This window comes from Penicillium concentricum (assembly GCF_028827145.1).
Source record: "Penicillium concentricum strain IBT 3081 chromosome Unknown utg000001l_segment0_segment0, whole genome shotgun sequence".
Taxonomy (NCBI): Eukaryota; Fungi; Ascomycota; class Eurotiomycetes; order Eurotiales; family Aspergillaceae; genus Penicillium; species Penicillium concentricum.
Genome location: NW_026622754.1, coordinates 2,087,502 through 2,112,497, shown reverse-complemented (window position 1 = coordinate 2,112,497; position 24,996 = coordinate 2,087,502). Strand labels below are relative to the sequence as shown.

Sequence of the window (24,996 nt, the reverse complement as noted above, 5' to 3'; positions counted from 1 at the left end):
TATTTAATCGCACTGCATTACCATCACTCATCAGTGCAATTCATCAACAATTTCTGCATACTCTCCATCGCCTTCTTCGCATAAGCTTTGATCTCATACTTCTTTCCCGTTCCGTCTGGCCCGGAATCAAAGATTTCCATTGAGAACCACCCACGAAATCCGGTTTTCAGCACCGCCTTCGCCACATCCTCAATCGGCAAATAACCGCCATCATACGGCATAGGCCTATAATCATGACTCCACTGACCGCGTGGTCTAAGCCCCTCAATAGGCTCAGTCGTCAACGGCGGAGACATCCTATATGCATCCGAGATCTGCAGCAGATATATTTTCTCCGGCGGAATAGTGCGAGCAAGCTCATCCATACTAGCGGCGAAGTTCTCTCGTAAAACACCGTACGGTACCTCTTCAATAACACCGGATTCCGTCGTCGGATCTGCCCATTCACTACCCGCGATCTGAAATGTATCAAGACACAGCCCGATATTCGGGCGGTCGACGGCGGAGACGATTTCCCACGCGTCTTTCCAGCCTGGTGCATGGGTTGACCAACACCAGTTCTCGTAGGCCAGACGGAAATTGTGTTTTGCTAGCATATCGGCTAGCTCACGGAGGTCGGAAACGACTGCTTCACGGGTGGTTGATATTTTGTCAGGTGGGATATCCGTAGCTCCGACCTGAACGAACTGATTAATCGAGGATTTATATCGCGACGCGGATCAATCCATACCTGTAGCATATCTGTTCCGAGAACCTTCATAATCTCTATCCAGGCCCTCGCTGTCGCAAAAGCATTTTCTCGTTCCGCTGTCCCTCTCGGCCAGCCTTCGAAATTCGTGAACGGTTGCAGCATCATGATGGTTAATGAATTGGCCTGGCAGAGATCCCGGATCGCGTCGGAAACATTGACAAGTTCGGAAAAGCTATCGGATGAAATATGTTTGCCCTGTAGATGTTCTGCATATTCTAGAATGTCGGGGAATGAAAGCTCGATCGAGGTGAATCCGGCTTTGCTAATTGCTTGAAGTTTGCGGGGGAGTGTGTCACTGGAGCTGCCGATTGAGCAGGATGCATAGGCTAGAGGAATTGATCGGACTGAGGCGCGTGTTATTGGTCCCATTTTGAAGCTGTTCTCATATAGAAGAGAGTGTGGAATGTGATGTCCAAGAGAAATATCGCAGGCCTCATATAAACTGTGCGTTATCTATAAGTTCAAGTATTTGACTATTTTCGTCATCTCTATGTCATCTTTTTATGTGGAGAAAGACTTGCCCAGGTGTTTATCAATGTCAAATGACTGGAGCATAATATGGGGCACTACATCAGATATGTGGTCCCTAAATGTTAGGGCCTAATATATACGGCAAAGACAGAAATATGTTCTGTTATGATCTTTTGGCCTAGTTAGTCCTGGATGGGTTAAATGCTCTTATGTAATCCCTAGTAGCAGTCCTGGGGCCCTGGAGGCTAGAGCACAGGATTAGTTACAGATAGGCCTCTCTCCTCTCTCCGTCCGCTTTTTTGCAGATTTCACAATCCATGTGGTTTTCTCCGAATATTGCTTATCTGTAGTTCCCAGAGGACCCAGTTGGCTTGGCACGTTATGTTCTAACAAGACATCTCACCAGAATGACGGTGGCAATACTACCCTTGGAACTGTTGTTCCAGATCGCAATTTTTCTGCAAAACGATCGAACTTCGCTATTTCCATGCACTTCTGTTTGTCGCGCATGGCAGGCGGCTTTTGCGCCATTGGTCTAGTCCAATCTAGTTGTGTATAGTGACGATAAGCACAAAGATGAAAGGCAACGTGGAATTTCTCTTCAAAATTTCCAAAAGCTCACATCCGGTGATCGTGCCATACGGAAAACCTATATTCGAAAGCTTGATTACAATATTCCTATCCCCTACCAAGTCTTACATTGGGTTGCATGCAAACACTGGAAGACTGGTGAATCGTATAGTACAGAAAACCCTATCCGAAAGGGTAATGACTTAGCTTTTCAGATGGCTATGGTTAGCCTTTTCCAAGAGCTCCAGTCATGGGACCAGAGGAGTTCCCGTCTGACGTTAAATCTGGCGATTCGAGGCCGTCGGCATGGTCCTGCACCGGAACCACATACTCGGCACTCGAAAATTGCTGCTGACTATCGTTGGGATTACCGAGATGGACGTACATAATCAATCCTCCCATATAGGGTGCGATTCCTAAAGGCTATGTCGGATCTACCATCTATTCCTTGTGCTGAGAAGCTTTCTTTTCTAAACCGTAAACCCTCCTGGGACGTTCATCATCAGATATGGACGGGTGCAGTGCAGACTATAATTCAACTTTGCACAAATATCGTTGAATTGGAGCTAGATCTTGACGAATTTGTCCGTCCAGACCACTTGGAGTATATCCAGGCATGTCGCGAAGGAGAGATATACCCTTTTTATTGTGAACCTGGATTTACTAATGACCATGTAGCGTTGTCTTCTCTGATCGGTTCTATTCCAAAGAGCCTAAGAGTGCTGTTCTATGTAGAATGTGAGGATGCCCCGTGGAAGCCGGTTATGCCCCCGCTCAAATCCATCCCTTCTGGGGTTGATGGCGTGAGCTCCAATATACGAGATCTCAGTGTTCACCTTCAGCAATTGAGGTTGGCGAACACTTCCATCGCATATGACTTTTTGTGTCCTTTGGATGAAAAAGGCCAGCCTGAAACAGGCTCTTTGCACTTGCACTGGCCCTACCTAGAGACACTGGCGCTTGCATATGTACCACCTTGGCTTCCCTTCAGGTAAGAAAAGGGTCTCTCCTAGAACAAGAAAGTAACAAAGCAAGAAAAACGTGAAGTATGTCCGAGGCGTCTAACAACCAACGAATCACACAGGAGAACCAACTTATCATAACACGCCAGAAGACCAGGCTGGAATCGACGAGTATTATGAGTATAAAAGTCAAAATTGGGATTCGTGATATGCGATGTCGAAGCGGGATGGGGCTGTCCACAGTTACGGACTGAAGAACATTTCCATCGACTTCTCATATCGCTCGGTTATGCGGCCCAACGCATGCCCCGTTTGAAGAACATGAAAATTCATGTGGAAAGTCATCATAGTTTTACCCTCTCTCTTCAGAGCAAGGCCGACCAGATTACCCTGGAATGGGAAGGTTATCCCCTATATTGGCCAGATAGTCGGGTGGCAAAGGCGTGGGGGGTTGACCTGGATGATGTGAAAAGTGACCCTAGACACGAAGAAGATTCTTCTGTGATACTTCGGACATGGCCTATCAATACCTCTATCTAGCCAGCCGGATTAAGACATAGGAATTGCAAAGGCAACTGCGCTCTCTTGCGCCAAACACGGTGTACGAAGACTTGCCGTTGCAGATCTCAATTTTGAGGGCGCTTTAAGAGTCTCTTCGGATCTAAAAAAACCAAACTTCTAGAATGGTATATGGGAAAGTGATAGGTCATACTTTTAAAGACTTTAGAACTGTCTTGTTGGTCTTATTTCGAGGATTGCATCTGACGGGCTTACTGCGTTTGATCATTTTAATCTTTTGCTTCCACCATTCCCGAGCATAGTGTTCGGATAGATAGTTATATTATTGTTCCTACATCTAATCAATTCTCATCAATTCTGGCTTATGGCATTCAACTCTAGACCGAGATGGGCCTGTCGGCTGAGAACTGTTGGTAGCCGATCGAAGCTATCAACTATATGCAACGTTCCTCTTTACAAACGAGGTATAGCCTGGGTAGCCTGGGTCTTGATGAGGGCATTTCAATCTAGGCTGTTCTTGTGAACGGCGTGTATCCCAACGGGAAAGCGCATGATATCACAAACGCTAATGGAATCATTATCTCTATATGAACAGATTTCCCGGGAATGAAGAGACCAGCCATTTTCCCAACGCTGTTTGGTGTAGCTTTTCTCCAACACGCCCAGCCCGCGACCAGATGGACAAAGACACATCGCAAAACGAGGCTACTACTGCCTCGTCCACGTCCACAATATTCGAGTCTCTGGACGCTACTAGTCGATGTTTATTGAAAGCCTTGCTATTCCCCAACCCGGATTCTATCTCCCTGGCCCTTTTTGAGGCTAGCGACCGCGGCAACTACTCTCCGGAATTGCCATTCTGCTTGACATTCATCCAGAAGCAGACAGACTCGTACACATTCACGATCGATAAAGTCATCCACAATGAGTTGAAAAATCTTCTCAGTGAAAATGATCGTCAATGCAGCTTCAAAAATGCTACGTTCATACTCCATGATGTGTGGAAAAATGATTGGCTCGAGAACCCATGGTTGATTAGCGAATGGGAGACAGCCATCGATATGTCCCCCACGTCCTGAATCTCAGAGACTATTTCTTTACAGAGCTCATGGGTTCCAGTACTTTCGTGAGTCGCTGGTCTCTCAAACCACCATGGCAGTTTTGTGGGCTACTTAAATGGTATCAACGGTGCGTAGTTGCTCTAGCCAAGCCCCCGTGCGTTTGATATTGACCTAATGAATAGGTACTTGCCCGAAGGCAACGACTTGAAAGAGCTAGCGATGACTTGTGCCATCAACCGTCAAGCTCCGTTTATGGCTGATTGTGACAAGGAACTACTGACTGTGGATGTCTTAATTTCGGTCCATCAAGCGCAAGCCGCTGAAAGCCTAGGGGAACCACTCAAGGCAATTGAGTTGAATGAGCAGGCTTACAAGATGCGGTTCGACGAAAGCCCACAGCAAATGAGGGCTCTCTGCTGTACCGCAAATAATGTTGCCCAATCCAATACCTCGGCCAAATTGTATCAAAAAGCGCAGGACTGGTTCGAGATATCCGACAAATGGTGGCACTTGGCAGTTAAGAACGGGGAGGAATCCGGTGATCGTCCAGCTCGACACATCTTGGATCATGCACAAAACTTCATGCGCCTTCATGAATACGCCAAAGCGGAAGAGATGCTCGATATCTGCATTTCTCGAATAAAGACAGAGTACCCACTAGATTGGGCAATGCTAGCCCAGTAAGTACTTAATGTGCGCCGAGCGTAATAAATACAGTTCTCTAACATCCAACTTCTCATATAGTGCTCTGTTTGCTTCGGCCAAACTGTGGAAGAGTCGAGGGCACTTTGCAATTGCGTTGGGTCTAGAAATCGATGGTCATAAAGCGTGGATGAATCGATGATCAATTCTTCTATGCCATGTAGACAACCGTTCTTTGCACGTGTTTGTACAATAGTGAAACCACAGAGATGAATGCTGAGCGTGTTTTGTGCTTTTTTCAAGATCTCACAACTACTTTTGCATGCTATTTCAAACAGTGCTCAAGTCGAGGCTCGGGCTCTTCAGGAGTTTCACACATTAAACCCAACGAACTCCGACTCGCTACAGATCAAATTGATGTTTTAACCCATAAATCTTTCCTCAGCATGACATAATAATATAATGTGCGATGTCCGAAATATCAAAACGTCCTTGCGCATATCGGAGCTCATAGGCTGGCCGCTACCGCTTTCACCCCACTATCAGAAAAAATACGAATCAAACGTCGCCCCTCGAACTTCACTTCTTCTTTCATCTACATTTTTGTTTTAATACACCAGAATTCAATATGGGTGTCGAAAGAAAGATTATTACCCGTGGTACTGGCTCTGGCTCGCCTGTTTCAGGCGACATGGTCACTATCCACTACTCGGGATGGCTCTACGATGCCAAGAAGTCTAACAAGGGCTTCCAGGGCAAGCAGTAAGCCGACTGCCATACCCTAGATCCATTTAACTTATGCCTTGATTTTAAATACTAATTATCTATGCCAATAGATTCGATAGCTCCAGACTCCCTGGCCGTGGCCCTTTTAATACCCAGATTGGTGTCGGAAAGGTCATCAAGGGTATCTCATCCTCTTTACTCTTATTAATCAATGGAATCATTCATATCTGCAATGATTGAATTCCTTCTCATGTAATCTTGAAATTGGATGCTAATACTTTCTGTCCGATTAGGCTGGGATGAGGGTGTCGTCCAGATGACCCTAGGCGAGAAGGCAACCCTGACCATTACCCCGTGAGTAAAGTCCATACCAAACAAGAACGAATTGGACAAATACTAACATGGTTTCTCAGTGACTATGGCTACGGTGACAAGTAAGTGAACACACGAAACATACAGGCGACTACTACATACGCTATGACATCCGTCAACCGAAAGTGTTCTAACATTCCTCTACACAGGGCTGCTGGCAAGATTCCTGCAGGCTCTACTCTGATTTTGTAAGTTCTTGCAAGGAAATAATGTCATCGGGAAACTAATTATCTCGCAGCGAGGTCGAACTCCTTAAGATCAACGGCAAGACCGCCTAAATAAACAATTGAATAAAGCAGACCACACAACTATAACATCATCAGCTACATTCGCTACCATATGATTCCTTTGCCACTGTCTCACTGTACAATCGAATCCTTGGATTGCGGTTCATTGTAGAATACGGGTAAAGCATGCGGGTTGGGTAATGCGTTCCTGCCCTGGGAAACGCTCATGCAATTGAGTATACCCACGGAATGTCAAATAATAAAAATCGTCAAAAGTCGTTAACAGGTGTATGTACAGATGCCACATGCTATATACAAAAAGAAAGAAAAAGCAGAGTGAAGACTGAATACCTAGAGGCGGTGTTGGACAGGTGACTCGGGCGCCAGGAGTGGCAACGAGGTGTTCTCGGTCGGCTCATCCCAGCGCAAGATACGAGCCATTTTGTTATATGACTCGATACCACGACGAGCGTGGTCGGCGGGAACAAATGGATCGGTCTCGCCGAGAGTTCGACTAAAGAGTTCAAGAGAAACCCAGCCGCGGTAGCCGAGATCTTCGAAGAAAACGCGAGCGACATCCACAATGGGCAGATAACCACCACGCGACTCCTCGAGGGGGAATAGACGGGCGTTACGGGACCAATTCATGCGGACAGGCTGTCCGGCAACGTGGAACGGATGCTTTTCATCTAACGGGGCAGAAAGACGCTCACCGTCAACGAGCTGGACATAGAAAATCTTGGCAGGGTCGATGTTGGCGGTGCGCAGGCGCTGCAACGAAGCAGCCAAATCCGCCGCAGCATTCGGTGTGCGACCTGAAGGAGCAGCAGGATCGGCATATACACGACCGGCGATATTGAAAGAGTCAAGACAGAGACCAAAGTTGCGACGGTCGACATCGCGAACCACCTCCCACGATGCCTCCCAGGTATCAATATGATCACCCCAGCAGAGAGCCTCGTAGACGAACCGGAACCCAGCACCGGCACCCAAGTCAGCTAGGCGCTGGAGATCACGAACAATGACAGTGCGGTCGCCAGTGGTGCGAGCAGCACCAGTCCTTGGGTCTGGGCCTAGGAAGTTTGACGGAACCTGGATCATGTCTGTGCCTAGCGCCCGCGCCAGGGTGAACCATTTGGGGAGTTTTTCATTGATGAGCCGGTCTGACTCGGCGCGGTCGATAAGGCCCTCGTACATGGAAAATGGCTGGAGGCAGATAATGGTCAGACCCAGACGCTTGCACATCCGCCGCGTTGACCGTGCGGCCTCGTGGTGATCACCGCCAAACACCCGCTGCGCGTAGCAGTCTAGGTCGTCGAAGAAGAGTTCGATGCCCTCGAAGCCGTGGTCTGCGGCTTGCATCAGCTTGCCGGGTAGGTCGTGTACCCAGGGCCGACCTAGGGACATTGAAGCGATACCGGGGCGGTTGAAAGCCATTTTGGAGTTATGCGGATGAATGCTTCTTTTCTATGTCGATATCATAAAGTTCAGAGGTAATATTGTCTCCAGCCTTTGCTTTTCAAGAAATATTCCAAGCGGAGAGATTTTAAGGGAGCGAGAATGACTTCAAGGTGGACGACCAACGATATTAGGGGTTTTCTATGTTATCAAAAAGAAAGATACCAAAATAATTGCGACAAAACGTTATCCCCTACAGTAGTTTCTGAGATTTAACGTTCTCCCTGGTCTGCTGTGATTCGTGTCTTGATGACGAGGCAGCCTGATACAGGCAGGTCACATGTCCGGGTAAGCGCTTCCCCCTTTTCGTTTTCCCGCCAACTCCACTTCCTCATCACAACGACTCCACTATTCCTTCCATACAGCGGATTTTGGCTTCCTCATTAGAAATGCTTTTCCCGTCCTTCAAACCAAAATTCCCGCAAATAGCCGGCAATATCTTTTCCGTATGGGTCCAAATTTGACCGGAGAACCGGCGCCGAATCGTCGAGGCTGCCCGGAGTCCGGGGCAATAACACACTTTCCGCAACTAAAAGGGACACGAAGGCCACCGGACTGAATATCCGCTTGAGCTCTGCAATTTACCGGATTAATTATTGTACAGAACCAAGATTTGCTTTTGAACACTTGATCACCACCATGCCCGTCAAAGTTGCCATTATCGGCGCAGGCCTCATTGGCCCTCGTCACGCCCAATCCGTAATCTCAAACCCCTCAACAGAGCTGATTGCCCTCGTTGACCCAATGCCCACTGGCGAAGCAACTGCATCCAGCCTCAACACCAACTACTACCCCTCTGTGGCCTCACTACTTGCATCCACCCACCGTCCCGACGCAGCAATCGTGTGCACACCAAACCACACGCACGTCCCAGTCGCAAAGGAGCTCCTTGCAGGCGGTGTCCACGTTCTTCTCGAAAAGCCCGTCAGCGATACCCTAGAAACCGGCCGCTCCCTACTGGAATTCGCCCAAGCTCCAGAGCGCGCACACCTGAAGCTCCTAGTCGGCCACCACCGCCGCTTCAACCCCTACGTACGAGCCACGAAGGCAGTCCTGGACGCTGGATCTCTCGGCCGCCCCATCGCCATCAACGGTCTGTGGACCTTGTTCAAGCCAGATGCATACTTCGCCCCGCCAACAGACTGGCGCGCATCGAACGAACGCGGAGGCGGCGTCATCCCCATTAACCTCGTCCACGACGTCGACCTCATGCACCACTTCTTTGGGCCTATCGTGCGTGTGACAGCAGAGCGCACATTGCCGCAGCGCCCAAGTCCACCACACAATGCCGACGAAGGCGCCGCTCTGACGCTGCGTTTTGCATCGGGTGTTGTAGGCACGTTCCTGGTCTGCGATGCGACGCCGTCGCCACATAATTTTGAGACTGGAACGGGTGAGAACCCGCTCATCCCGCAGTCGACGACTGGTGGTGACTCGGACTTTTATCGCATCTTTGGCTCGGATGCTTCGCTCAGTGTGCCAGATCTGACTCGCTGGAGTTATGATGCTAGCCCTGAAAAGAGCTGGAATTCACCTTTGACTGTTGAGAGAATTCCGCTTCCAGATGATAATATGGCACCTTTTGATCTTCAGCTTGCGCATTTTGTTGATGTTATCAATGGGGATGCTGTTCCTAGCTGTACTGGCGAGGAAGGTTTGCGTGCTTTGATTGTTTGTGAGGCTGTTCAGAGAGCTATGCGGTCGGGTCAGCCTGTGGATATTGATGTTAACTTGTTGGCGAAGTCGAATAACTAGCTACATACTGATATGATTTTATCTTCTTACGACATGTCGGAATCACTACAAAATGGCCGGATGAAAAGACACCAAGGGATATATGCATTGGGTTATTTGATTCTTTACACTCATTCAGCGAAGTGTATATAAACCAGGCAGCTCTGGTACACAAAGATCACAAGATGCGCAATCCGAAATCATCCCAAAACCAGCTGACGCTTCGTCCGGCAAACAAAATCACAACCAGCTGTACAAAAATGCCGCAAAGGACATCAGCACGAAAAGGATTCACCAGCGTCTCGTTCAAGCATACTTTGGTTGAGCCGCAGTATCCTCGACTTGCTCAGGGCGCACTTTGCCCACGTCAATACCGGCAGCCTCGACATCATGGCGGAATTGCTCTTCGTTCTCACGCAGCTGGACGACCATCTTCCCATGCGCATGCCGCACGGGCTTGATGTCGAATAGCTGGTCCATGCTCTCAAGAGGGATACCCTTGGTTTCGGGGATGAGGAAGTACACAAAGACGATGGAAATCATCATCATTGACGCAAAGAAGAAGTATACACCGTATCCCATGGCTGTGAACATTTGCGGGGTGAAGCGCGAGATGAGGAAGTTCCAGAGCCAGTTGGAGGCGGCGGCACAGGCCTGTGCCAGAGAACGCATGTTGGGGTCGAACATTTCCTACAGATGCTGTTAGCAATGTTCCAATGGCTGATGACTGATGCCTGGGGATGCTTACCGAGTTGAGAACCCATGGGGTACCGTTCCAGGTTGGGGTATAGAAGACTGTCCACAGGTAGAAGAAGAACATGGCGGCGATACCACCGCCGCTCAAGCTATCGCTCGTGTTGTTTTCGGGTTTGGCGACCTTGATGTATGCGCCGACAACCCACAAACAGACCGAACCACCTGCTGCACCAATCAACAACAGGTTACGGCGTCCAACGTGATCAATCAGCCAAAGTAGCCAAATGAAAGTCACCACGGTCTTCACTACACCGAAAATTCCAGTGGTGAAAAGACTCGTGTTGGTACCTCTGACACCAATCTAGAAACATTGTTAGCAACAGTTATCAACGGCCAGATCAAGACAAGATTCAACTTACTGATTTGAACACAGTTGGACTGTAGTAGTTGATGGCATTGATGCCAGATCCGTTCTGCCAGAAGAACAGCGCGCTTCCCAGGAACAGACGCCACATGACCTTCTTGTTGGTACCGGCCGCCTTGAAGGGTTTCCAAAAACCAATGCCAATGCTCCGGCGCTGTTCCTCCAGAGCCTGGTCAATGGCACCAATCTCTTCGATCATATAGATATCGTCTTCAGGTAACTGGCGAATCCAGCACAGATTCTTGATAGCTTCCTCGCGGCGACCACGTCCAAAGAGCCAACGAGGTGATTCTCGGATGAACCAGCCACCAATTAGCAAGAGACCAGAAGGAATCAACTGAACAGCAAAAGGAATGAGCCATTGCTTGTGGCTAGGTTCCATGGTCTCGTCGACACCGAACTATTGATACTGTGTTAGCATCCACAAGACAAGCCGGACACAAACGAAAAGGAAAACTCACGTTGATCCAGAATCCTACAAGACCGCCAATCTGCCATCCCAGCTCATACACACCAACTAATCGACCACGAATAGCTGGGGGAGACAATTCGGAGATGTAGATTGGGGTGATGTTAGAGCCGGCTCCGACACCAAGGCCAGCGAGAACTCGACCGCCGTAAAGTAGGCCAAGTCCTCGGTCGCCATTAGCACCAAGCATGATGCCAGCACCGAGAGTGAAAACCACGCCAGCGGCCAAGAGGCCGATTCTACGACCCCAGAAGTGACCGATTGGATACGCAAAGAAAGCACCGAAGAAGGCACCGGCCTGGTAGCAGGAGACAATGTTGGCACTAATCAGGTTCCTGGTAGAATCAGACATGTCGCCGAAGTGGAACTCGTTCTTGAAGGAGTCAAGAGAGAGTGTAGTGCCGATGAAAGCACTATCGTAGCCAATCATGCAGGATGTGCATGAGGCCACCGCTGCCAGGAGATAGATTCTCCAGTTGTAGACCGCACTAGGCGTCGGTCGGTCCTCGACTAGCTTGAGGATAGACATAGTGGCGGTTAAATATAGAAGAATTGAAGAACAGTTGCAAGAACCCCTGTAACCAGATGATCTTGATCCCCAATGCTAGGATGCAGTGAAATAGTAAGATGTACGTCCTAGGAAGGACGATCACCACGTATGAAGGTATGTATGAGATGCAGGTGCATGTGCAAGGGAGGAAAGGGGAGAGGAAACCAAAAAGAAAGTCCTCGCCACGTTTTGTTAGAACAGACTAGTGAGGATAGGCGGGATCTAAATAGGCTCAGCCCCGGACCGTCGATTTGCCCTTGGAGAAAGAGAGGAGAGAATCTGGGGTTGAGAAAGGGGGAAGAAATCGTGGAGATCCCAAGGCGGAGAAAAGTATAGCGCAGGTTGTCGAAGTCTGGTGCGAAAGCAAATCCAGCCAAGGCGCGGCAAAACGAATACTCCAAATTATTTTGAATATTCTGGGCGCAGACAGTGCGTGTGAGGATGAATTGCCTTTTGTCGCCTCTTGGCAGCTTCAATGTGGCTTGCCCCAAGAAGAAGAAAGTGACTCAGAAGGATATGCAAACTTTGTTTGGCTATAGCCAAGTCTACAAGCTTCGATTATTCGCTTAAGATGTTGGATTGTGGAGCGATGTCGAGGTGTGGAGACTTCCCCGGCGGGTTTCCAGTAACCCGCGACAGCGTGCATGTCAGCTTGATCTCTCTGGGGTACCCCAGAGGCAAATGCAGTGCACGATCCAGCCCTTTGGTGTGAAATAGCGAAAGGCAATTGATCTGATTGGAAAACCAGAATGGATCCATCAATATGGGAGTGAGAAAATGGCCAATTACCGATTTGCTGCGACATGGGTGGCGGGGAAAAGCCTTTCCCCGGAAGCTTATGGACATACGCGGCCACTGCGAAATATCCGTTGGGGACTGCCTACCTAGGTATATGGGCTTTAGTCTATTTTCCATTCATCGTTGGTATCTGCAGTCCTTTCATTGGATTCCAGAGAGTTTCCTACATGCCATACAAATTTCCCCGTGGGGTGCAGGTTGTTGCAGGGGGAAAGCATTCAGCCCGGCTGATTTTCTGTGGCGCAGAACAATTCACATCTCTCTTCCTGCTTCATACTCCGACAACGAAAAAAAAAGATAAGGGGGGCCGTTTAAGACAAATATTCTGATTTCAACATTCCTTCTTTTGATGAAACATTTCTTAACATAGCTTTTTTTTTCATGTCGCTGCAGCCCAAAATACACATCGAATATCCCTCAAGGATTAGGCACGTCTCCCTCATAGAGGTCTTTCCAAAATGGATCCTCATGCGGTCTGACCTTGCGGTGAACTTCTCCAGCCGTTCTCCAGCCAAACAAGCCGGCCATTTCCCAATCAATGAGCCCCACAATTTTGTCGTCGTCAACTATCAAGTTGGACATAGTGAGGTCATTGTGCATGAAGTTCATACCTGGGTCGTGATTCATATCGGAGAAGAGAATATCGCGTTCTAGGGGCTGGATACGGCCATTGGTGAGAATGTCAGGATCAGACACGAAGTGGGAGCGGATCTGGTATTTATCGACAGGCGTGATGTCGTGCAGCTGTCGGAGTATCTCTCGTGCTTGCACCTCATTTGCATCGGCATACGCGTAGCCAATCTCTTTACACTCTGCAATTTCTCTCATGGGGCTCGACTTGACGATGATGCTGCCAACGGCGAACAGCTCGCGCTCTCCCGTCTCACCGCCTGGGTACATTCTCACGGATACATCGCAAAGATCGAGTACTGAAGTCCAGTATCGTAATGAGTCTATGGACTGAGAGTTGACATGTTGTACATCGATGCGAAAGTCATCTCTTTTAGGAGAATACCGACTGTAAAGCGGAACGCTCGCATAAAGATCAGAAGGATAAGGCCTGGGTCCGTAACATATGGATTCATTTTCGAAGAATAAAGGATAGTAAGTTGATGATGATGGGTCAAACTTAAGTGAGGCATTTCAAATCTTTTATATACGGGTTTCTCTGTCAAAATTTTGGTATTGACCGAAAGCAAAAAGCAAACATGACGGCGACAGCAGATTCTAGCGGTCAACATGCAGAAAGCCGCAAATTTTCAATGCATCATGTAGTTCAAGCGCAATTAAGAATGCAACTACAATGTTTTAAAAATTTCTACTCCTTTGGCAAGATGTAGATATGAGTATGAAAAGTGAAGTATACTTCCAATAACTCGGTTCAATCTTTCCCCATCCAGACTTCTATAAAAGCGGCGGCAGCTACAATCGAAAAAGGAAAGCCCCACCCGGCAGAGGAAATATCCATACGCACGTATAGTGAGCTAAGTATTTTCCCTTTTCGAATTTCATCTTATAACATTGTAGTCCTCCCTCTTTTAGATCTGCATATCCAAGCAGATAATTATACACAAATCATCATGTCCGTCACAGAAATCAACCAAGCGCCACCAGAAGAGCCCATCGCCATCCCCTCCAACCGCGATGGCGTCGCCTATCTGTACGGCCATCCTCTTCTCAACTCTCTCTCCCCACCTCTCCACCAGACCGTCTACAATGCGCTCGGTCTCAATTGGACCCAAATCCCCCTATCCAGTGTGACAGGCTCATCAGATACATACCCTCCTCCTTACACACGGTCGCCACCGATTGAGAAATACCTGGCATCAATCAAGTCCAATCCCAAGTTCGTCGGCTCGTCCGTGACAATGCCTCACAAGGTCGCAATCATGCCATACCTAGACGATCTCACCGAACACGCCCGCCAAGCCGGCGCCTGCAACACCATCTTCCTACGCGACGACCCAACAACCGGTCAGCGCCAGTACGTCGGCACCAACACCGACTGCGACGGTATCCGGGAAGCCCTCACACAGAACGCACCTGACCCATCACGCTTCCGCGGCCGGCCCGCGCTCATCATCGGTGGTGGCGGCACTGCCCGTACTGCCATCTACGTTATGCGCCGCTGGCTCGGCTCCAGTCGCATCTACGTCGTCAACCGCGACGACGCAGAGGTCGCCGCCATCCTCGAGGAAGATCGTCGCCGAAACCCTGACCCCAATGCCCAGGCTCCTCTTATCCCCGTCACAGATCCTGCTGAGGCTGCCCGTCTCGAATCCCCCGCGGCTATCGTCTCCGGTATCCCCAACTACCCACCGAAGTCTCCTGAGGAGTTGCGCTCGCGCGCTATTATCCAGGCTTTCTTGGGTACTGCTGCAGATGCAGAAAAACAGCAGGGTGTCATCCTGGAGATGTGCTACCACCCCACACCCTGGACTGAGATCGCTCACCTGGCTTCCGCCGGTGGGTGGAAGGTCATCCTTGGCTCCGAGGCTCTGATCTGGCAGGGTCTTGAGCAGGCCCGCCTTTGGACTGGAAAGGATGTCATCGGTACCCCTGGTCTTGTGCAGCAGGTTAAGGATCTTGTTGCTAAGACCATCTCGGAACGGGCATCTGCGAAGTCTAGTCTGTGATTTCTTTTTTACGATCATGTTTCGATTTTCTTTTACTCATTGTATGGAGCGCAGTAGTTGCCAGTTCTATTGTCTATAATATGGGTCTACCCGGGTAGTACGGATGATGTACAGAAAATCGTTCATTGGGCAAACAAGTATCTCATTCCTTTGCACCCCATTTCAATGGGCCGAAACTGTATGTCAACTTCGAATTCTCTCCAACGTGATAGCACCACCTAACCAGCAATTATCTATAGTTGGTTATGGCGGAGCGGCGCCACGCGTGCGTGGGGCTGTCGTGATCGACCTCGGGAAGCGCATGAACAAGATTCTCGACATCAACCCCGACGATAGCACCTGCCTGGTCGAACCAGGTGTATCCTATTACGCACTATATGAAGAAGTGCAGAGGCGTGGCTACAAGCACCTCTGGATTGACGTTCCTGACCTAGGGGGTGGCTCCGTGCTAGGGAATGCCCTTGACCATGGGGTTGGGTACACACCGTACGGAGACCATTGGGCAATGCATTCCGGCCTTGAGGTCGTCACACCGACCGGCGAGGTGGTCCGGACCGGGATGGGCGCCCTACCAGGAAATAACACTTGGCAGGTGTTTCCTTACGGCTTTGGTCCTTTCATCGAGTACGTTTAACCCTGAAGGTTTTGCTGACCGGATTTACCTGACATACCTTTTTAGTGGCATATTCTCGCAATCAAACTACGGTATCGTGACTAAGATGGGATTTGGTTTGATGCCGAATCCAGGTGGCCACGAAAGCTTTGTGAGTTAGCTAGTAATTGCGTCACAAGTCTTGAATTAACGTTTCTACTATAGTTGTATACCTTTGAGAAAGAAGATGATTTGGAGCAACTTGTGGAAATAGTACGCCCCCTACGAATTGCTATGATCCTTGAAAATGCGGCAAACATCCGTCATGCGTTGCAAGTTCTCGCCCTATCGGGAAAACCTCGATCGGCATTTTGGCGTCTTTGATTTTGTAATACATCTCTATAGATCTACCATAAGCTCAATATGTAAATATTTACATCGCATCAAACGTCTATACAGAATAAGATAAGATCAAGTCGCCGTGGAGCTGTTCAAGCTCCAGGGCGCGAATATTCCAGGTTACGAACCCGGCGCCAGACTTCTCGTACTGTCCGTTCTTGTGTTTCACGGCCCGTCTCGGTGGCGGATGGGCCAGCGGGTCTGAACTGTCATTAGCGAGACCCAACACGCAGGAAACAATTAGAAGACTCACCTAATAGCCAAATACAATCTGCTGCCGAGTCGAACATCCTCGATTGGTGCCGTATCCACATCCTCTGGGGGGTTAGCAGTAGTCATAAGTCCACCAGCCTCCAAAAGGATAGCGGCGCCAGCAGCGATATCCCTATAATAGTCAGCACCAGCATAATCCGACTCTGCAAGGAACAGAAAAAAGGGAAAAAATGCAAAACTCACCACTCCCAACAACCTCCCTCCCACCAAATATCAAAAGATCCCATGGCAACATACGCAAGATCAAGCGTCGCACTACCCAAACTGCGCACACCATGCACCATACCACCTCTCCCATTCCGACTACCCACCTCCGCAGCCATATTAACAAAGCTCTCAATCTTGCGATGCATATTTCCATCAGGAATATCGCGACGGTCTTTGCCCCATTCACAAGAAAAGATACATTGTGAAGGCGCATTGGCGGGCATTGGTGGGGTTGGGTTGTGGATGAGCGGAAGGCGGCGAGTCTCGTTTAGCCAGGCCCCGCGCCCGGTGCAGGAGGACCAAAGCTGATCTGTGAATGGGGCATATACTACACCGATTATTGGCTTGTGTTGCACGATGAAGCCAATTGAGACACAGAACATGGGGAAAATGTGCGTGTAGTTTACAGTTCCTGGGAGTGGAGGTTATTAGTTGAGGTTCTTGATCGGTTTGGAACCGTGAACAATCGGTTATGATGCTGGAGGTTATTATTTACCATCTAATGGGTCGATGCACCATGTTGGTTGCTCGTCGATGAGGTAGTCGCGCGATTGGCCTTTTGCATATGCCTCCTCGCCGAGGAATCTAGGGGTTCGTTAGTTTTGTCGCCACTGGGTTCCAGTAAAAAGACTAACTTGTGAGATGGGTATCTGGCCTCGAGGGCGCTCCGGATGAATACTTCAACATCTGCCAAGTTGAATTGTTAGCGACAACCTGGAATGTCTCCAGAATATGCCTTCTCGGCTGGACCACCTTACCTTCATCGGTCTGCGTCACAATGTCTACTGCACTTTCCTTCTCCTCAAAAGCATTAGAGGAGCCATTTCCGCCTGAGATACGCTGGTCAACACGCTCCATGAGCATCTTGCCTGCCTTGCGGCCCAGGTCTATAGCGAAAGCGTATATCTCATCCAGCTCATCTTGGGAGAAGGGTCCGACGGCCATGGTGAAACGGGTTAATGGGGATGCGTGGATACAAGAGACGTATAAAATATGTTAATATAAGGAAATATTCCACTGAAGGATAAGGGTTTTAGCTCCTTGAGTCATCCGGTGAAAATTGGAGGTTCAAAATAGCCGCCACTAAGCGGTGGTTATCGAGGTTCCCCACTTATATGGATTTTATAGATTCATATTCGGAGTCGGAGATGAGGATTTTCGGTATCTAGAGTATCCGCAGGCGAGAAATCGACTGCGCCAATGGTGCATTCGAATAGGAAATCTAAGCAGCTTTTTCAGAGGTCTTTTTGGACATACTTCCTCCCCTTCTCAAATCTATATGTAGGTAGATGTTCGAGGGCTCAAACTACAATCTTGACAAGAGCGCATACACAATAGGCCATGGGATAGGCTAGGGTATCGTAAATGCTTATGGTATGTCTGTATTATTTTAAATACCTATAAAAAGTATATATACCCTACATAACCTTGGTCATTTATACGACGCCTATTAATTGGTATTGTCAGAACAACGGAGGCAGAATCTGGACAACATTGAGTATATTGTCCTCCAAAACACGACATTCATTGAACCAGAAGCATGCTAACAAAGTTCGTATTCTCTGCGGTAAGCTGCTCAGGTATCCCTCCTTTCCTCGCTAGGTAGATAGATGCAGATGTGACAGGAAGATCTTGACAGCTTCATTGCAATCTGAATTCATCATGGCACAGATTGAGCAGTGTCACCACTTGCTACGGTTGATCATCATTCGTGAGAGCCGTTGGCGATATTCAAGTCGGCTGTCCGTCCATTTGTTGTAACCGGTCCTGTATCGCTTGATGGTCGTTATTTCCCTCGTCGTCTTTGTACTCTTGAAGCACAATGCTCCGCATAACGCGCCGGGGAGCGCGGCGGCCAGTGAACAGTTCGAACTGAGCGAAACCTTGCTCTGGCAGAACATCGAGACCATCCAGGGCTACCCAACCACGATGGGATAGGGCTCGTGTTTGTTTCATAAGAGGGGTATTGAGGGGCTTGTATGCGAGCTAAAGACATTGTTAGGAACAAAAGATCACCTTTTGAGACTAGCATAAAAGATAAATGTAAGCTTACATCAACAACAACGCCACCTGTCGGGCTCTCGAGCCATTGTGTGGGCATGTGGAAGTTGGGTGCTGGCTCGCCGCCAATGCTATGAGCCGGGATTCCCGAGACAACGATCGTCGGCTGTTTGAAGTCCGCAGGCCAGGGGTCGGATAATGAAGCAATAATGCGAACTGTGGGACGGCCTGACCCTCTGGCCTCTTTTGAGTGGAGATCTTGCCGGTTGTAATGGTGGGCCAGTCTCTCCGCATTGGCGAGTGTACGGTTGTAGATAAAGATATTTTGCACACCAAGATGGATCATGGAGTAAATTGCAGCGCGGGCCATGCCACCAGATCCGATGACAAGACCTGTCGATGATGAGCGTACTGCGTTTGCCGGGGACAGACCGCGGCGAATACAATTGCAGATTCCGATCCAATCGGTGTTGTCACCATGAAGGCCCTTGATGGGGCCGGCACGGCTCTTTTGGAGAAAGATTGAAGATTCTTGAAGACGCGTGTCATCCAGGTCATCAAGATTGCGGATTGGGATGAGGGTATTGATGGCGCCGATGGCTCGGGCATGCGTAGACATTGAGTGGAGCAGAGGAATACATTCTGTTTTGTATGGAAGACTGACACTTGATCCACCGAAATATTGATTTTCCACAAGGTCATTTAACCCTCGTAGGGTAGGTGATTGGTGAATGGAGTAATTATGCGGCAAACCGCAGATTTTGAAAGCAGTGTTGTGCATCGCGGGCGACATACTGTAAGTTGTGTTGGCGCCAAAGACGAAGAACTGCATCGGGTCCAAGGCAAAGGAGCTGTAAAGTGCCGTTTGCGCTTCGCGGGCTGTGATCCATGATCGTAGATGAGTTGGAAGTTCCGCTACTAAAGAGGGATGTGTGACTGGGGAGAGGATAGGGTTGAAGCAGCGAGACATGCGGCCAAGAGGGCCGGTGTTATAGGCGATCAGAGAAAGGCCAGCAACGGGCAGGCTTTGGATGCGGTGGCGAAATCTTTGCACTGCGAGGTTGTCTTCGGGCGTCTCGGCTGGTTGGCACAAACGAACTATATCGCATCCTAGGCTTTTGGCCCGCTCATAAACTTTCATATACTCATCGCCATCCCAGCCCCCTGGCAGAGGATGGAAGGCTTCAAAGTGGCCAATGATCCTGGTTCGCCCGCTTGCGGAGATGATCTGGGAAATAATATTGTCATCACGGGTGAGGTCTACTGTGAGGAAACCGGTGGAGAGCCGCAAGCCATGTCGGACGAGTTTTAAGTAGGTTTCATCTGTACATCTCACGGGAACTTGGCTAGGAGACAAAGATCCTGTGGAGGTGGTATAGCTTTCCACATGATAGATCAACGGCACAATGATGTTGCGACGAATGACTGCTACCGCCTGACTGATACTGTCCGCAAGACTTGAGCTGAGGCCAGGCTGACCAGAAGAGTCTGTTATGTCGACTGCTAGTTCGAAGGCATCGGCGGTGAATTCCAGCTGCTCAATATCCATACCCTTCTCACAGACCCTAGAAAATGGCACTGATACTGCAGATGTGTACATTCGAGATTCAACCGGCAACAGCGACAGCGGGAAAGATGCATGCTGGCTGTTAAGTTCGGCAATGTCACCTGTGATGAAGGCAATGAAGCGGAGAAAGTCCCGCTGAACTCGTTTCAACGTTAGAAACGGAATGGGAGTATGTGACCTAGGTTCTATCCGGTGCATTGGCGATGAAATTTTGCTGTCCTTGTCCAGATCATCGCTTCTGGCCTCTGACAGATTGAAAAACTCGAGATTCGAGCACCCCCGATATATCGGGCCTGACAATTCTAGGAAATGTCGCACCTTTTGCGTATCCCATGCTTTGAGATACGACTGTATGCTCTCTGGATCTCGAATAACATGGATAACCGGGTGTGTCTGCGCAAATTCCCTAAGAAGTCTTTGGCCGTTGCTTTCCATCGATCCGGCCCCACACGCAATCACACATCCCTCTTGGTTGTCTGCCAGCATCGATTCAAAGACTCGAGCCTCTTGTTGCCGGTAGACGGATCCATCGTTTTCCTTCCTGAACATAGCACGGGAACATCCCACACTTTGCTGAAAGTAGCGGTCTGCATCAATCAATCGTCGTCCGGATGTCGCCGCGAGGATGACCGCTAGACTTGACTTCCCTGTGCCACGGATTCCAATCAATACGACGGATGCCTTCGGGCTGAACGTGCGTGGGGTTTGAAGATGGCCATTCTCAAACAGTACCGGGGATCCACGGTTCGAGTGTAATTCTCTTAGGGACGGTGGACGTGAATCTCCGGATGCTTCTCTGTGTTCACTCGATCGACGGGAAGGAGGTCGGGATGAATGGTGAACAGCGGGAGAGGGCACGGCGCCTGAGCTAAACTTTCGAGGCCCATCGTCTAAAGTCTCGACCTCGTGGAGCTTTCGTTTCGGTGGGCGTACTAACATGGACATGGCGCATTGAGGGTCCCACGTGCGTGAATGGGATCAGGAGCAGGGTAGTCGAGAACCCATTACCACACACTGAAGGGTGGGATGGGAGCTGCGGTATGGTATTGAGATATATACGTGTAAGAGGATCCGGAGATGTGGAGAGAGCCGATATGGTAAGCGGGATTTCCCAAATTTTGCGGGGGACAAGGAATATTCGCAAAAAGGGCGACGCCCCGGGCCCATACGTTCCCATTACATAAGGCGGACGAGCACTCACCCGGGGACTTTCGGTTTTCCTCTTCCCCGCGGGGGACTTGCGCTCAGATACGTGCAAAACGGCCCGGGGAAATTATCGAAATTACTGTGGCTTACTCTGAATTGCGCTTATTCAAAAATCATCTTTAAACACATGGCCTAAAGCTCAGTCTGTACGCGATTACCTTTTACGAGACCGTGACTGGCTCACCGCTAGCTGGGTATCCAAGCTTCCCCGGAAGAATCCAGTTGGCAAGCACCCTGCCCTGTGCTGCACGTACCCTCGACATCGCGCTTCGGTCCCAACATCCTACGACGGCCCTAATATACCTACAGTGGGGCTCATTCCCATGGCGTAGTCGCCCGCTCGGCTGTGCAGTCGCCCGTCGGCAAAATATTCATCACATATCCCTTTGCGGGAACATGCGCCCGAATCCTCAAGTGGATCGCAAAATCAATCACCATGAGCGCGGAACAGCGGCAAGCCACCGGCGCTAGCAGCAAATCCAAACGACGATGGATCGACCCAGAAGATGATGGGAAGGTGACGGGGGAACCGAAGCGTCAGCGAGTCTCACGGGCTTGCGATAGTTGCAGGTCGAAAAAGGACAAATGTGACGGACTACAACCAGTGTGCTCGACTTGTGTATCCCTCTGCCGACCCTGTACTTACAAGGCCAACCCGAAGAAGCGAGGCCTGCCCACGGGCTACATTCGATCGCTGGAATTGCTTTGGGGGCTGGCGTTCCAAAGGATCCAAGGTAGTGAAGATGTGATGCGAGCTTTGATGCGATCAATCAATCTCCCAAGTCACCTGGCCGTGATGGGCAAGGAAACGGATGGGTCCGATGCATTGCTGGCTTCCTTCAAAAACAGCACAGTACTCAGAGACATTGAACGCATTCTGATAATACTGGAGCAGCCGGAGGAGGAAAGGGAGCGAAACCTCCAGGCATATGGCGAGGGAGATACACCTCTAGATGTGGAAGGGATTCTTTCTTCCGCTGAAGCACAGGAGTGGCAGATCCCCGAAGGCATCGAGGCTCGTGAGACGCCATTACCAAGAGTATCGCCGACTCGAACAGCAGTGGGCATGTCGCCTATGAAATCTGCCGGACCACACCTGACTACAGACTGCGGGATTCAGACAATTACCCCAGACGACCAATCCTCGTCCTCTGTCACTTTCCCATCGAATCCTGATTACCCTCGATCGCTCTCCATGAAACCCCCTCTCCAACTTCCCTATAACGCATGGCCCCTTTTTGATGTGTATTTCTCCTACACGCAGTGCTGGTTCCCCATACTCGAAAAGCATGACATACTTCGCACCGCTTTTCAATATACCGAAGGCGATGTATACGTATCTGGCGTAACCCCCGGGTCTGGGGAGCACGCGGCCTTGTGGGCTGTCCTCACTCTGGCTTCGCTCCAATATGCTTCCATCTCAGCATCCAGCCAAGTGGAAGAGCAGCCTACTGACCAGATTACCCCATCCCAAATGCATGTTACTGCCCTGCAGTTGATTCCGCCCGAAAGTGGCCCGCACGAAATCGGACACGTGCAAGCACTGTTGATCCTGGCTCTGGTCAAATTCGGGCAGCAAGAATGGACTGCCGCCTGGATGCTTGTTGGTCGGGCTGTTCGGATTGCGCATGTACTAGGTCTCAATCAACCTTCATATTCATCATCATCGAGAACCCCAGATCAAGAAAAACAGCTCGGTCGAGCAAAGCATGTGTTCCTGGGTTGCTTTATTCTCGAGACCCTAATTGCGGAATCAATTTCACAATTCCCATCGCTTCGGAAGGCAGACTTGGTCCGGATAGGCTCTATCAATGAAGATGGTCTCGAGGAATGGCATCCTTGGGAAGACCAAACTGGGTTACGACCCGCCCGATCCTCACGGGCGTCTATGCAGCGTGGTCCCCTTCACGCATTGAGCACTTTCAACCGCCTGATCAGCCTCGTATCCATTTTGAACGATCTATGCTGTTGCAAGCACGACCCAACGATATCTCGATCACACCTCGAGCAACTGGAGTTGCAATTACAGCGCTGGGTGACAGCATTACCAAAGAGCTCTCGTGTCGATCTACAAAGTCGCCCAGTGAGACTGGCTTCCCCGCATATTTTTGGGTTAGAGATAACATATGAAAGTATTGTCATTGCTCTCAGCTCTCAAATTGCCATTCGTGAATATGATCAGAATATACCTGAACCGCCTCACAAAATTCGTGCTACAGAAAGCTCAAAAAGGCTGTTGCAATTGCTTCAGGCCTACATGGAGACATACAGCTTTTCAGCCACCGCACCAACCTTCGGTTTGATGCTCCGATTCGGCCTTCCACATTCCATTTCCAGGGACTTCCCGTCAGACCTTGATATAGGGTTACGAAACAACATCCACAATCTTTCCTCTCAGCTTTCCGTGTTATGGACTATTCCAGACCAACAAACCGTGGGTCGAAATGTACCACAAAGATCTCAGGTATTGGGTACTTCTCCTGCGGTCTCACAGCACATCGATGCCTCTACCGGCGGAGAAATGGCAATCCCGTCGTCACTCTCAATAGCCACACCTTCACATCTTCTTCATGCCACACATGCGACACATCCGCCCCAAAATAATACACATGTCACCGCTGCCCCTGAAAACCCCTTCCTCCCCACGCCTTGGGTCAGAACCACACAACACATCGAAGATGTATCTCTCCTCCGCACGCCGTCATCTATAACCTCCGTTGGTGGCGCCTCTGAATTCCCCCCACAGGGCCACTTAGATGGCACTCTTAGCAATGTCCTTCCTCATCCTACATCAGCGCCTAGCAAATCCCACAACAGTGCCGGTATGCTGGCCGACCTTCCGCCATCATATCATCAAACCGCACAGTACCATCCAACGGCATATCACGACCCATCGCTCAATATGGGCGGCACCTTTGTTGATATGGATAGCTATGCGCACTCACGGAGACAGCGGATTGCTCCTGATCTCGATGCATTATTTGATGAGCTGGCGTCATTAGATGGCGCGGAAAAGTAAGCATTTATCTCATATTTCATCGGCACATTGGCTAATTTTGGCTCCCTATAGGGCCGACAATCAACCAGAGTTCATGCAGAACTTAGGGTTTGTCTCTGATGCGGGCATTCCTGAGCTCTACTCGTTCTCCGGTCAGATCGAGCCTTTCTTGCTGGCACAGACCCAGCAGCTACCCAATAATGGCACTTCATCTGGTATGCAACGAGAGTCGCAGCCTGTTAACATGTCGGGAACCCCGAAGCGATGATGTCCCGTAAGATCACTCCTTTCCGACGATCTGAATGCCGTGGGAGCACCCTTTCGCCGCTGGTCGGCCTTGTTGGCCTCTCCGTCCATCCATCTGGGTCCTGAGGGGCAAGAGCTACACATCTAGCTCAGCGCTCCCATATTCAATCCCACATGCGAAGCCTCAAAGCGGGGTCTCACTTTCTTGTGTGTGTGTATATGTATGTGGCAATGCACGCACGACATGTTGCCACAGTACACAAAGTAATTCCAGGCCAGGAAACTGGTAATACAACATACTTTCTATCACAGATATGAAGATATGAAATCACTACATGTAGTCTAGAAAAAGAATTTTCAAAATATCTATCCTTTCAAGAAAATTAGGTAGAATTCCTCAAGTCTGACTCTGCGAATAGGGGTCTCTTGTTCCGATACCCT

General features: G+C 49.6%; 13 protein-coding genes across 13 annotated transcripts; 7 read left to right on the top strand and 6 right to left on the bottom strand.

Annotated features, from left to right (window-relative positions):
- Positions 1 to 23: 23 nt before the first annotated feature.
- Positions 24 to 1,120, bottom strand: N7517_000796 (sugar phosphate isomerase/epimerase family protein; the record flags this gene model as incomplete). The annotated part of the gene is made up of 2 exons (XM_056718526.1): positions 24 to 677; positions 731 to 1,120. 2 exons carry the CDS (start codon positions 1,118 to 1,120, stop codon positions 24 to 26), a joined length of 1,044 nt encoding a protein of 347 aa, XP_056582661.1.
- A 2,830-nt stretch (positions 1,121 to 3,950) lies between these two features.
- Positions 3,951 to 4,352, top strand: N7517_000795 (NB-ARC and TPR domain protein; the record flags this gene model as incomplete). The annotated part of the gene is made up of 1 exon (XM_056718525.1): positions 3,951 to 4,352. The coding sequence occupies one exon, from the start codon at positions 3,951 to 3,953 to the stop codon at positions 4,350 to 4,352; it is 402 nt and encodes a 133-aa protein (XP_056582660.1).
- A 29-nt stretch (positions 4,353 to 4,381) lies between these two features.
- N7517_000794 (uncharacterized protein) lies at positions 4,382 to 5,018 on the top strand (the record flags this gene model as incomplete). Its single annotated transcript, XM_056718524.1, has 2 exons — positions 4,382 to 4,461; positions 4,517 to 5,018. The coding sequence occupies 2 exons, from the start codon at positions 4,382 to 4,384 to the stop codon at positions 5,016 to 5,018; spliced, it is 582 nt and encodes a 193-aa protein (XP_056582659.1).
- Positions 5,019 to 5,604: 586 nt separating this feature from the next.
- On the top strand, positions 5,605 to 6,352 carry N7517_000793 (FKBP-type peptidyl-prolyl cis-trans isomerase; the record flags this gene model as incomplete). The annotated part of the gene is made up of 6 exons (XM_056718523.1): positions 5,605 to 5,738; positions 5,813 to 5,883; positions 5,996 to 6,056; positions 6,116 to 6,136; positions 6,224 to 6,262; positions 6,313 to 6,352. The coding sequence occupies 6 exons, from the start codon at positions 5,605 to 5,607 to the stop codon at positions 6,350 to 6,352; spliced, it is 366 nt and encodes a 121-aa protein (XP_056582658.1).
- A 300-nt stretch (positions 6,353 to 6,652) lies between these two features.
- N7517_000792 (sugar phosphate isomerase/epimerase family protein) lies at positions 6,653 to 7,738 on the bottom strand (the record flags this gene model as incomplete). Its single annotated transcript, XM_056718522.1, has 1 exon — positions 6,653 to 7,738. The coding sequence occupies one exon, from the start codon at positions 7,736 to 7,738 to the stop codon at positions 6,653 to 6,655; it is 1,086 nt and encodes a 361-aa protein (XP_056582657.1).
- A 660-nt stretch (positions 7,739 to 8,398) lies between these two features.
- On the top strand, positions 8,399 to 9,514 carry N7517_000791 (Gfo/Idh/MocA family protein; the record flags this gene model as incomplete). Its single annotated transcript, XM_056718521.1, has 1 exon — positions 8,399 to 9,514. The coding sequence occupies one exon, from the start codon at positions 8,399 to 8,401 to the stop codon at positions 9,512 to 9,514; it is 1,116 nt and encodes a 371-aa protein (XP_056582656.1).
- A 285-nt stretch (positions 9,515 to 9,799) lies between these two features.
- N7517_000790 (sugar porter family MFS transporter) lies at positions 9,800 to 11,611 on the bottom strand (the record flags this gene model as incomplete). Its single annotated transcript, XM_056718520.1, has 4 exons — positions 9,800 to 10,183; positions 10,242 to 10,550; positions 10,609 to 11,013; positions 11,075 to 11,611. 4 exons carry the CDS (start codon positions 11,609 to 11,611, stop codon positions 9,800 to 9,802), a joined length of 1,635 nt encoding a protein of 544 aa, XP_056582655.1.
- A 1,236-nt stretch (positions 11,612 to 12,847) lies between these two features.
- N7517_000789 (uncharacterized protein) lies at positions 12,848 to 13,330 on the bottom strand (the record flags this gene model as incomplete). Its single annotated transcript, XM_056718519.1, has 1 exon — positions 12,848 to 13,330. The coding sequence occupies one exon, from the start codon at positions 13,328 to 13,330 to the stop codon at positions 12,848 to 12,850; it is 483 nt and encodes a 160-aa protein (XP_056582654.1).
- Positions 13,331 to 14,010: 680 nt separating this feature from the next.
- On the top strand, positions 14,011 to 15,066 carry N7517_000788 (shikimate dehydrogenase family protein; the record flags this gene model as incomplete). Its single annotated transcript, XM_056718518.1, has 1 exon — positions 14,011 to 15,066. One exon carries the CDS (start codon positions 14,011 to 14,013, stop codon positions 15,064 to 15,066), a length of 1,056 nt encoding a protein of 351 aa, XP_056582653.1.
- A 165-nt stretch (positions 15,067 to 15,231) lies between these two features.
- Positions 15,232 to 16,042, top strand: N7517_000787 (FAD-binding oxidoreductase; the record flags this gene model as incomplete). The annotated part of the gene is made up of 4 exons (XM_056718517.1): positions 15,232 to 15,244; positions 15,306 to 15,690; positions 15,746 to 15,830; positions 15,884 to 16,042. The coding sequence occupies 4 exons, from the start codon at positions 15,232 to 15,234 to the stop codon at positions 16,040 to 16,042; spliced, it is 642 nt and encodes a 213-aa protein (XP_056582652.1).
- A 107-nt stretch (positions 16,043 to 16,149) lies between these two features.
- N7517_000786 (inositol monophosphatase family protein) lies at positions 16,150 to 17,482 on the bottom strand (the record flags this gene model as incomplete). The annotated part of the gene is made up of 6 exons (XM_056718516.1): positions 16,150 to 16,258; positions 16,311 to 16,442; positions 16,514 to 16,949; positions 17,034 to 17,122; positions 17,173 to 17,224; positions 17,296 to 17,482. 6 exons carry the CDS (start codon positions 17,480 to 17,482, stop codon positions 16,150 to 16,152), a joined length of 1,005 nt encoding a protein of 334 aa, XP_056582651.1.
- Positions 17,483 to 18,268: 786 nt separating this feature from the next.
- N7517_000785 (putative quinate pathway repressor protein QutR) lies at positions 18,269 to 21,050 on the bottom strand (the record flags this gene model as incomplete). Its single annotated transcript, XM_056718515.1, has 2 exons — positions 18,269 to 18,523; positions 18,591 to 21,050. 2 exons carry the CDS (start codon positions 21,048 to 21,050, stop codon positions 18,269 to 18,271), a joined length of 2,715 nt encoding a protein of 904 aa, XP_056582650.1.
- A 697-nt stretch (positions 21,051 to 21,747) lies between these two features.
- On the top strand, positions 21,748 to 24,577 carry N7517_000784 (putative C6 transcription factor QutA; the record flags this gene model as incomplete). The annotated part of the gene is made up of 2 exons (XM_056718514.1): positions 21,748 to 24,326; positions 24,382 to 24,577. 2 exons carry the CDS (start codon positions 21,748 to 21,750, stop codon positions 24,575 to 24,577), a joined length of 2,775 nt encoding a protein of 924 aa, XP_056582649.1.
- Between the last annotated feature and the right edge of the window lie 419 nt (positions 24,578 to 24,996).